The 12,513-nt window shown below is 34.8% G+C and overlaps 1 protein-coding gene across 4 annotated transcripts in view; it reads left to right on the top strand.

Annotated features, from left to right (window-relative positions):
• The first annotated feature begins 543 nt into the window (after window positions 1-543).
• Window positions 544-12,513, top strand: part of adipor2 (adiponectin receptor 2) — a 37,855-nt gene continuing 25,885 nt past the window's right edge. For 2 of the 4 annotated variants that reach the window (XM_073946256.1, NM_001025506.2), the window contains exons 1-2: window positions 544-625; window positions 10,628-10,910. Coding sequence is in view for 3 of the 4 variants with exons in the window: in NM_001025506.2 (NP_001020677.1) it covers window positions 10,866-10,910 (45 nt within the window). In the remaining variant the exon portion in view is untranslated. Of the gene's footprint in view, window positions 626-837; window positions 946-2,343; window positions 2,410-10,627; window positions 10,911-12,513 lie in introns of all 4 variants that reach the window. The other 2 variants (XM_073946255.1, XM_073946254.1) reach the window with 2 other exon arrangements.

A 12,513-nucleotide genomic window follows, 5' to 3' on the forward strand; every position in this document is an offset into this window, starting at 1 on the left:
CTTTGTCATAGATTACATCATTAGTAAATCAAGTAAGGCTACATTCCATCATTGCACAACTGACACTGATAGCATATCTTAATAACTGATAAGGATTTCACTGTATATGCCAATTATTTGTATTTGAAATACAGTTTATAAAAGGCCCTTGACAGCAGGGTCGCCACCATTAAAGGTACTGTGCGACATGTTTGTTTGTTACTGTTACAAAACAGTATTTACTCAACATGGTGTTTCTTATCAATATTTACCCACAACATGTTATGGTAACATTCAATAGTTAATTGTTGAAAGTTTCTGCTTAAATAAACACTGGCATTTCTTTTTAAAATAGTTGTACGATAGTTAAATAAACTTTAAGCAAAACTAAAAACGTTCAACACACAAACAAATCGCCTGCGGACTACAAATCCCGTCAAACCCGTTGCCTTTCAAGTCAATCACGTGACCCCATCGGCTCACTCTGGTTGGCCGCTCTGCCCTCACGCGAGGGGCGTCACATCAGAACGCAACGATATCCAGAAAATCCAGCCAGGTCGAGTCAGTCAGTCAGTCCACTGCACCCGCAGATCCACTCCGACAAAAACACTCTTGAAGGACACCCTCTCGCCGCTTACACAGACAGGTGAGTAAATACCAGACACCCACATATAGTTCTTACAGTGTATTTTAAAGTATTTCTGACTGTCTTTCTTAGCGAATTAAGTTGTTTGTGTGGCAGTATTGCTAGCGGACTAGCTCCCTTTGCTACGGCTGTCAGACGGTTGTTATTTTCAGCATATTTCTATACAGGAATTATATTTTTTAAAGACTTAACACTTCTGTATGTTACTACAGATGTCCCAGAGCTTTTAAAAAACCAAAAGAGTCCGAAGAGGAAGAATTAAGAGCTCTAAATCCTCTGTGTTAGTCACTTTCAGACTTGTTTGTGTCAGTGTTTGAGAGGTAAGGGGACCACTGATGGGGCTTTTGTTTGGAGTTTTCATCCAGCTGTTTTGAATCTTTCGAAGTTTCTTAGCGTTTGTTATTGTTCCTAGAGGGATGACAATGGAAGATGTTGTTTTTGTTTGGTTTGTAAACAAAACATCTTCAAATTGAAGCGACAGCTTACATAAAAATAAACATTCTGTCATTATTTTGGGGATATGTGGGATAGCATGCGAGGTAGGATGGCAAACTCAGTCAGCATTCACTTTCAGCTCTTCCAACACAAAGAAAGTGAATAGTAAACGATGTTGTCATCCTGCTTCACATGCCCTTTTGTCTATAAAGTCATACGGGTTTGGAACCAACCACACGAGGGTGTGTAACCGATGACAGAATTGTATGTTTTTGTTAGCGATATCATGCTTTTAATTAAATGACAATTAACATTAGATGATGTGTTTTAGTTTGCTCTCAGTTAAAAAAAGAAGTTGATAAGTCATACTAGTTGACATCTATGCTGAGCGTCAAAGTGTGAAAGGGGTTGACAGTTCACTGTTGATCTTATTGACTTGTCATCACCACAGGCATTTCTGACCTACTTTTCCATTGCCTCTCATGAGTACACAAGGTTCTTGTCATTGTTTTACTTTTTGCTTCCTCCCAGCTCCACTTCAATGTCATTGCTGCCCAGTCATGTATCATTTATTATTTTTTATCTAGAATTGGCTATTTATTGCATATATTATTAAATTAGATTCAACTTTATTTAGGGTATCTGCAAGGTCTTCAGAAGTTAATGTCTTAACTTAAAAGATAAGTTTTAGGCCTTAAAAAGTCTTAAATCCACTGAAATATTGTGTTGTAATTACTTTTTTTAAAAGGTCTTAATTTTTCTTTGTTCATGTATAGCTACCCATTCTGGCCATTAACACCCATATAATCACCAACAATCCCAATCTCAATTAAACTTTTAACTTTTTATTTAACTACTTTGCTTAAAAATTCTCAGTTTATTTACTACTGAGCATACTGACCTGACCTATATTCTTTATTATTAAATTATTATTGTTGCATTATTAAGTTTTAATCACTTAAGTTATAATAATAATAATAATAATAATAAATATATATATATATATATATATATATATATATATATATATATATATATATATATATATATATATATATATATATATATATATTTATTTATTATTATTTTTATTTATTTATTTTTTTTTTTAAAGGTGAAGTGAAAATCTGGATCTTTTAATCCAACTGGGATATTCTAAAAAAATATAAGCATTTATAAGTCTAAATTTTCATTCATAATGTTGTTAAATTATTTTCAAAAGTCTTCAATTTATCTTTGTAAAACCTGCAGAAACCCTGTTTATTGTCATTACACATGTACAGGTACAAGGGAACAAAGTGCAGTTTGGGTCTAACCAGGAGTGCAATAGCAGCAAGTGCAGAATACAGGTATAAGTTATAAAGTTCAGTTATAGAAAAGCTGTGATGATATTTACAGATGGATGTACTATGAATATTATATACATGTTGTTTTAACTATGAACAGAGATTTAGAATAGATGAATATATCTACAGGATGCTATTAATAATCAGAGATATGCAGATAGATATGATTATTGGTGCCATTGTTTTTTTAAATCCTGTCAAGCACTATTGTTTGCATAATTAATCAATCTTTTAAGTTGCAACACTTTGATTTTAAGTGATGCAGTAATTATTTATCAAATTGACCGCCTAAAAACTTTGTGATTATGTCTATAATGATTTCTAATGCAAATGCTTTAATGAATAAAAATTAATATAATGATCATCTCGTGTTTCTGTATTAAAAATTAGGAGTAAAAATCATTATTTTCTTGAAATACTGAATGTATTAAAACATGTTTAATTGTCTATCGTTGCAAGCATTGGCTTATTTATTTTAATACACAGTCTTTTCTAACTGTCTTTTTTTTTTTGGAGTAAGATAAGCCCCTCTGTGTCACACTTTGTATACGACTTCCAAGACTGCTAGTCATCTTGAAATAAATTAGTTATCATGGGACTGAAGTCTTGCCCCGGGCCGGTTGTTCTTCCACATAACTGGCAGCTCCTCTCTGGTAAAGTACATATCATGCCATGGGATGGCTGCTAAATATAATATTGTAGTTAATCTCTTCTACTACAAAGTGCATTCTTTTTTTAAATTTATTTTTGGTTGTTAGAGAGGGCCACTAAATAGTGTCATTTTGACTATAAATAGAGCCTGTGCTTGTCAAAGCTGCCTGCCATCAGGTAAGCGTCTTAGACCAAACACATGCCATTCCAGATTGACTTTGCCTGTCTGTGCGTCAGGCGAGTGGCCATCAGTGCACATCACATCTGTGCACCTGACTTTAGCTTTGATGATGTGACGAAGATGGAATTTGTCGTCTGCAAACGTGAAGCTGTTTTTACAAGCATGTACTGAACAAATAATAGACATTGGCACAGTTAGGAGTTTGTTAGAATGGAGATTATTTCCAATGCCCTACAGTTTTTCCAATCAGGAATTACCTATTAGATATTTAAGTCTATTACTAACAACAACCACTATTATAATTAGAATTATTATTATTGTAAGTAATAATACAAATTAGGACTGTTTGGTTTGTGTAAAATGTTTATTTGTTTTATTTTATTATTATTATTATTTTTACTTTGTAGTCATGCTTCAGCTCAATAAACTGTATCGTAGCTTCTTACTGCTAAAATGCTTTGAGAGTTAGTTAACAAAGGGAACTGAAAAGATATTAACTTACTTAAACATTTATTCAAATTTGTTTTTAAATATTCAGAAATAAAACACAATTTTTTCTCAAAAGCAAACAGTAAACACAAAATAAAATAACCTTAGCTTTCGGTAAACAGGTTGAACTCGAATTAGAGGGATAGTGTAGCTTATTATACAAAAAAATAAAAATAAAATTATGCATGCATATGCTCTTGCCGGGAGAAATTAAAAAATACATTTCGTAACACAGCCTTTTGCAAATAGCTAATCGCAGCATTTCAATTCGCACTTGCTAATCAATTGCGATTAATCACACAGCCAGCCCTAATACTAATAAATAAAACATTTGGAATAATCAAAGTTGGATGTTTTAGTTGTGCAGTTGTAATATAATTGAATAAATGAATTGGGTGCGCATAAAATAAGTATTATTCGCCCCTGTTTATTTTTTCCCTAATTTTTGTTTAACGGAGAGAAGATTTTTTCAATACATTTCTAAACATAAAAGTTTTACTAACTCATTTCTAATTTATTTTCTCTTTTCCAAGATGACAGTAAATAGTGTTTTACTAGATATTTTTCAAGACTCTTTTAAAGGCTTAACCAGGATAATTAGGTTAACCAGGCAGCTTAGGGTAATTAGGCAAGTTATTGTATAACGTTGGTTTGTTCTGTAGATTATCGGAATAAAATTAAGCTTAAATGGACTAATAATTTTGACCTTAAAATGGTGTTTAAAAAATTAAAACTGCTTTTATTCTAGCCGAAATAAAACAAATAAGACTTTCTTCAGAACAAGAAATATTATCAGACATACTTTGAAAATTTCCTTGCTCTGTTAAACATCATTCGGGAAATGTTAAAAAAAAAGGAAAAAAAAATCAAAGGGGGTTTAATAATTCTGATTGAAACTGTAAATATTTCTTATTTTTCTCAGTTTTAACGCTATCATTTTTTTAAACTAGTGTGTTTTCCCAGTGTTTGAAGGTGGTCTTGCTTGCTGTTTGTTTTTAGAGGGAAATTTATCGCTAGACACAATAATAGAGAACCAATAACTTATTAGGGGAAAGTGGTAATGTCGGTCAAACCGATTATTGGTCCATCTCTATTATAGTGTCAGCAGTAGCCTTGGACCTCAGCAGTGGGGAAGCACACCTAATCAGAGAGCCTGCCATTGATCAACAAAGCAAGCATCTTCTAAATGGCAAGGGAACCTCTCGGCTCCTGAAGTCTTTGCCGTGTGCTATGCAAAATGGCATAAACTGTGTTTAAAACTAAAATACGATGCACTGTTCGGCACACTGGCATGTCATTCCTCACTTCCCTTAATCTGAACAAGGTGGGATGACGTTGCCAAGACGACCGTCTCCTCTGTGGCTCATCCTGTTTGTGTAGATAATGTACTGGAAAGCTGCTCAGTAATCCATGTCATTTTGCCTTAGTCTATTCATTCTGACACCAGTACTTTCTTCAGTCAACTGGTGAATTGGAGGTTTTGGCAAAGTGTTCAGTTTGACCTTAGTATCAATGATTTGCACATGAGTCAAAGCTAAATTGACAGTCTGGTATGTCTGTGGCACATGGTGAGGTGTGAAGGACGGGGTAACCTCCGACTCGTGACGTGCTGTTGTTATTATTAGTGACCGATAGTGATGCACCATAAAATCCTTGGCTCATCGCAAAAAGCACTTTGGTCTGATTTACCAGTGGAGAGGCTTTCTGCTGGAGAAAGTCTTATTTGTTTTATTTTGGCTAGAATAAAAACAGTTATTATTATTTTAAACCATTTTAAGGCCAATATTATTAGCTCCCATAAGCATTTTTTTTTTCAATTGCCTACAGAACAGACCATCATTATAAAATGATTTGCCTAATTACTATTTTGCCTAATTAAACTAGTTAACTTAGTGAAGCCTTTAAATTGCACTTTTAGGATGAATATTAGTATCTTAAAAATACTAGTCAGATATTGGCCCAGTTTCACAAACAGGGCTTAGGTTAAGCCAGGACTAGGTCTTAGTTAAATTAGGCTATTTAAGACAAATTTATAAAAATGGCCTTAGAAAAATATTACTGATATGCACCTGGAGACAAAAAAAATGACACTGACATATTTAAGACATCTCACTACAAGTTATTTTGAGTTGAGACAGCTCAAACATGCAATTTAATCTTGACTAGCCTTAAACCTTGTTTGTGAAACCGGGGGTAATGTACTGTCATCATGGCAAATCAGTTATTAGAAATGAGTTATTAAATCTATTATGCTAAGAAATGTGTTTAAAAAAACGTCTTCTGTTAAACAAAAATTGGGGGAAAAATATATGCAAGGGCTCTAATAAGTCTGACTTCAACTGTATAAAGATTTGCAGTTGTATTTTCCTCTGACTCTCTAACAAAAGGCTTCTTCCTCTGTGATTGAAGTTGATTCTACGCTGGTGGTCAACGCTGGTCTCATGACCGACAGTCTGCACACAAAGGCACCTCTAACCCCTCTGTTCGCTCACTTAGCAGTCACATGACATACTTGCACACCCAACGACTGGCTCCAACAACCGCTTTTGTTTGGGTTTCTCAACTCTCCCACTTATTTTGTTTTAGACAACATGTTTCCTTAGGTCTTTAATCCTCAGGAAAACCAGTTGCTGCTGTGTATTTATGCGTCTCGTAGGGACACGTTAGATCTGCCCTTTGAATATTTTGCTGCAGGGTGTCACTGAACACAATGTACACTCATGTTGTGCACTTACAAACTCACAAAGATTTGTCTGTTCTCACTTGCTTTGTGTAAGAATAACGCTTCCCATAATCATCACTCTTTCAGGGAGTTGTAAAACTTTGATTTCTAGCCTGCAACCTTTTGAAATATTTTTCTTTTTTTAGTAGTAATATTAAATATTTTCTTTAATTTTAAATATCCAAAGGTTGATGTAAATAATAATATTTTTTTTAATATTGTGAAAATATAGTTTATATTTAAATTATTATTCTGTTTAAATTCAGACTTAAAACTCATCTGTTCAAAATAACTTACTCTTTATAACTACATTCTACATTCTGTATCATATCTTTTGTATTTTATCTACTCTATTTTTGCTGTTGGTATTTTTAAATTATTGAAGTGTGTGTATGTGTATGTGTGTGTGTGTGTGTGTGTGTATATGTATGTGTGTGTGTATGTGTGTATATATGTATGTATGTATGTATGTGTGTGTGTGTGTGTGTGTGTGTGTGTGTGTGTGTGTGTGTGTGTGTGTGTGTGTGTGTGTGTGTGTGTGTGTGAGTGTGTGTGTGTGTGTGTGTGTATATATATATATATTGAATAAATAAATTATTGGCCTTTTATAGGGTCAATGGACTGTTTAGACCTCTCAGTCATGGAGATATCAGGGAAAATTAAAACTATAATTTCAATATTATTATATAGTTTATTTATTTATTTAAATATAATGAAAATATTTATTATCATTAATGCTAATAAATAATAATTTGTATTTTATAAAATAATAATTAATATTTATTATTATTTATAATATTAATAATAACAACAGTAACAATAACATTAATATTATTATATAGTAGTAGTAGTAGTAATAATATTTAATTGCAATTATTATTTAAATATAAAAACATATTTAAAATATTGATAATAATTATAATTATTACTATTTAATAATAATAATATATTATTAAAATAATAACTATAATTATTATTAAAAGTATTATTATTGTTCTTGTTGTTGTTATTATTATTGAAATTTAAATAAAATATTTATTATATTTAAATAATTATTGACTTTTATTTTAGATCTTGAGCTCTGCTCCTGAGATATAAATTTTCTGCTGCAGTTGCTACACAAATTCACAAGCATCATGTATACATGATTCAAAAGAGATGGCAAAACAAAAAAGTTAGGCCCCATTTCCATGAATCACCCCTTCTACTAGTTTGCGTGTGTGCAACCTTCTGTAAATTGAGATCGCTCCAGTATAGCTTTTCACGTGTCAGGCGTAATGCAAGCATCGCTCTGTCCAATTTAGTCCGTCATCTAAGTAGCACAGTTGTTATGGTATAGTGTGCAGCATCATGTTTTGCAGCCTGTTTATCCATAGGTGTTGTGCTTGCAAGTGTGTACATCGTCGTCTCTCTTCTTATAGTGACCCATTTCCTTTATGCTCACACTTGAACAACAGCTGATGCCGCAAAGTACATCCCGGGTCAAGTGGGCTTTGTTCTAAATACAAGGAGACCGTGACACACAGCTTACTACTATTCCAGTCCTTCTCACTCTGCTTACTAGTTGTGTTTTTGCATTGTCCTATTGGCCTCATGAAATGCTTTCTTCACATTTCTGGACGATGCAAGTTCTGGAGAGAGTGTATAAAATGTAAGAGATGGTGTGTATGGAGTTGTAGGAAGAGAGATGCAGTTTAAAGTCTGGTGTCACGGATCACTGACACTCACTTAAGTGTGCTATGACAGTTCTTGCTGTACCAAAGCAGAGCATGAAGACTGCCGCGAATGAAACTTGCCTTTTTGAGGGTATGAAATCGCTGACAAATTTCCAAGCCGTGACAGTTTAGAGTCGAAAACACAGAAAAGTCAGCCGCTGGTTGGTCAGCTGTTTGACTGGCAAAGGAAAATCAATTTCAAATGTCATTTCGTCGTCTTTTTCTTTGTATTTCTGGTAAGCACTTTTCCAGACTGGTGTCTCAATTGATTTCTTTCTTTCTCTGTGTTGTTTCCGCAAGGCAAGTCTTAGCTACACAATGGAAATTGACTACCTGCTTGTCTGAAAGTGTGTTCTGCTCATGAATAGATTGTTTCCAATTTCTTTCAGATGCTTTCTTTTCAGGAATGTCCGCTTTGTCTTAAAATCCATTTTGGCTTTTGCATCCAATGTTTAGGACTGACCATCTGCAAAGTACTTCTGTTTTTCCAGATAGTGTAATCAATGTCCAGTGCATCTCAGTCGCTATATTCTAAATGTGTTCAGCATGAAACTACGACATTTTCAACATCTGCTCATGTTTATCAAGATAACTGGTTGTGGTGCGAAACTTTCAGTAGCATGAGAGATCATGAGGGTCTTCAGTCATGCTGTCTGGTATATTTATAAATGTGTTGTGTTCAATATGAGAATGAAATGTGTGAAATTGAATTTGTGCTCTACATTCAAAGCACACTTGTCTATATTACTGCTAGCCCGACGTCCCAGTGGGGTATTAATCTTAATAGGAAGAAAAAATCGTGTCTATTTCAGTGATTTTTTTTTTTTTATTTATTTTTTTTAATTTATCTATTTTTTAAATTATTTTTTAAAATAATATTAAATAAAAAAGAAATCCTTAAAATATGGTAATTTATAACCATGTATTTGTTTTATTATTTGTTTTATTTGGTAAGTAATGTCTTTACTATTTAGTCCACTTCAATTTATTTCGGGCTACATAAAACTGAAGAGTGCCTGCCCAAAAGGTTATAAGTGATTTAGAAATTTTCCAATTCCTAACATATTATTATTATTATTATTATTATTATTATTATTATTATTATTATTAACTTAATTGGCAATTATTATAAACCTGAATAACCAAAAAAAAAAAAAAATAATAATAATGTAAAAAAAATTAATGTGTATTTACATTTGCTTTTAACCCAAATGGATTTGCAGTGCATTCATTAAAACATTATCTTTCCTTGGGAGTTGGACTCCTGGTTTTGGCACTCTTGGGAGTCAAATGATGCCAGGGCCTTTGAGCAGGGACTTATTAAATGAACATAATGAATGAGCTGATAATTAACCAGTAATGACTTGCCACCTCTTCCCTGTTTTCTGAATGTGTGGATTGATCTATGGAGACATTCAAACAGTTTGTATCAGCTTGCTTCTCGGGAACAAAACTCCTGCACAGTAGGCCAAGGGAGCAAGAGGGGTCAGTTTCACACCAATACGGTGTCATGCGATACTGAAAGTGGTTAAAGCGACACCAGAACTTGAGAAGCAAAGGGCATCTTCATGTTTTTCCGCCATACTGGACCACCTCGCAATTAGAGATTCTGGCTGAACCTGATTTCCTGATTTGTGAACGCGCAGCTGCTGCCAGACTTTTCATTTACAAAAGGAGTGAAACTCTAAGCAGACGGATGCTGTCAGTTTCACAGCTGTGCCTGCGAAGCCTCTCGCTTCTGTGAACTTGGCAGCCTGTTTAGGCCTTGCAGCTGATACCAACTCAAATTAAACGCACTTCAGACTAGGAGAAGCGTTTGAAGGAGAAGGCTGATTGATTTCAGTTATCGCTCCAAAGCTGTAGATGTGGCATAATTACTGGGGTAATCTGTATTTCATCAGAACGATGCAGATTGCCAAGAGATCCTGATTAGTCTGGTTAAAACGATTCGTTTTGTCATGTAAAGTTGAAGTTCAGGGCTCCAGATTAGCTTTCTGGCCCAGCTTGGGATATTTAGCCACACTGGACGGGTGTGATCGCTTTTAACTCAAGTACCCTTATGTGGTGCACATACACTGGTGGAACCACAGGGGTTGCAACATCTGATTACAGCAGTTGTGATGAAATTATTGCATTCTTGCTTGGATTAAGGCTTTATCAGTTGTTGTACAGACATTTTGACAAACCCCGTTATATACTACTAAAACCAGTTGTGAAACAAGATTTGTAAGTTTCTCTAAAGTTTAATTGGGCTCTTGATCTATTTATAGAAAGCACATTAATCAGTGACTTGTGTAATTTTAATGCCAGATGCATATCTTCTTAATTTTTTTGTTTTTGTTTTAGAGAACAGAAATGAATAACCTTAATTGAAGAGGATTTACATGTCAAATTTGAACAGTAGTGTACATATCTCCTGTGCAACTGTGATATTTAACGTTTGCTTCCTGCGTTTTCCCCCAGCTCCATCAGTAAATCTCATATTCTGCTGTGAATTCACGGAGGACGGATTTGGGGTCGAGCGCCCTCTTGGTCCAGTGTGGTCCAGCAACATTACGAAATAGCAGAAGCAACAGGAATCAAGCTGGACGGGGGGGAGGTGAGGGAGGACGAGGGCACCGCCTTTGTCCTGAGACACAGAGTCTGCACAAGCAGCGATACCGACCCCACCCAAACATCAACCTCAGACCACCAGGACAACATGAGGTCCTGCACAGATCACAGATCGGACAGCCCCGGACAGAACGTGAGTGGTGTATATCAGATATGTTGCTTTTTATCTTGATCAACCATCATGCAGTCATTAATATAAAATAAATAGTGATCAACCAATATTATCCCTTTTGTTAAGGTAGTGGGGCATAATAAAGCTAAAATCTGTGAGGTTTTGGATTAATGTAAATTAAGGAGATGCTTAAAACCAGCAGTGTAGCCACATTCACTCATTTTAATGCATTATGCATTAATTCTAATAAACAATTCCTCATAAGTATGGCACTCAGTAGCCTAAATTTCATTTGAATGATTTCCAGCAATTTAGCACATTAAGCATTCTTCTGATGTGCAATCACTTTTCATATGTTGGCTGTTTCACATGGGCTCATAAAGCTCCACAGACTACACTAATCTGTCGCATAAGGCACAGAAACCTGCATTTCATCCACTTTAAAGTGCTTGCATTTAATAGTATGGGACCTCCAAGTAGCATATACTGCTGGCTTATAAATAATTCTCACTCAATAAGATAAGTGCACTCACTTGAGTACTCAATGGAGTGTTTATAAAAGCTAATGAAGTATTAATGAATGCTTTTCAATGACGGCACAGACTCTAATTTGCATCTGGAATTCATTATGGCTCCAGAGACCAGCAGATTCATCATTTGAGGTGTGGTTTGTTGGAGAACTGCGTAGGGATCATGTACCTGTGTGTTATTTGTTTATGTGAGCTCTAATTACTCATCGCAGTCTAATATACAGAGAATCTTTCAGTCTCAGAGGAGTCTGTATGGGCTCAAAAGGTTGTCAAGAGGATAGTTTTAGATTAGGGCTGCACCGATAAATGAAATTATATCGAGTCACGATAGTTTATGTCAGTAATGGAGATTAGCTCTGGACTTTTTTTACTCTATATTGATCTAAGAGCCAATCACACAGCAGAAATGTACAACAAGTGTGTTGATATTAGAGATGTATCAAATTTTCGCCCACCATTTAATGGATCCTCTAATTTTTGTGGCTTCAGTTATTATTGGGGGACTCTTTTAAATCTAGAAGCATTAACAACTTGTATCAGGATATATATATATAGTTTTTGTTCAATATGGAAAATAATAATGGAGATTGCATTTTTGGCATATCACCCAACCCTAGTTTATACACTGTGATATGCTGTGGAAGGGGGTTTTTCTTTTCATTTTGTTTTATATTGCTTGATCGGTTTTCATTAACTATTGTCCACATCTATATAACAGAATGCAGATAGTTCTAACAGTGCAGGCAGGTCTAGAAAGGACTCTGTTTGTATTTGCATGAGCTGTTGACTTCAGTTATTTGCATGCATCCAGCACACAATAGTTGTGTGTTGTGTAATCTGACTCGGGAAATGTTTGTATGGGTTATTGTTAGCCATGTGGCGGTTGGTTGCCGAGCTTGTGGTGTTGTGTGGTCAGACAGGGCAGGTGTAAAACTATCCCATCCCCATGAAGGAACAGACGCCCCATTGGTTTTTCAGGTTAAGGTAGATCCTTGACAACAAGGCCAGGCTGATTAAATTTTAAGTGCGTCTTAAAACCCTGTAATAGACCCTGTTAGGTGTTTATTTTGCATCATGTTTCTGGTGGATGAAGT

This window comes from Danio rerio, chromosome 4 (assembly GCF_049306965.1).
Source record: "Danio rerio strain Tuebingen ecotype United States chromosome 4, GRCz12tu, whole genome shotgun sequence".
Lineage (NCBI taxonomy): Eukaryota > Metazoa > Chordata > Actinopteri > Cypriniformes > Danionidae > Danio > Danio rerio.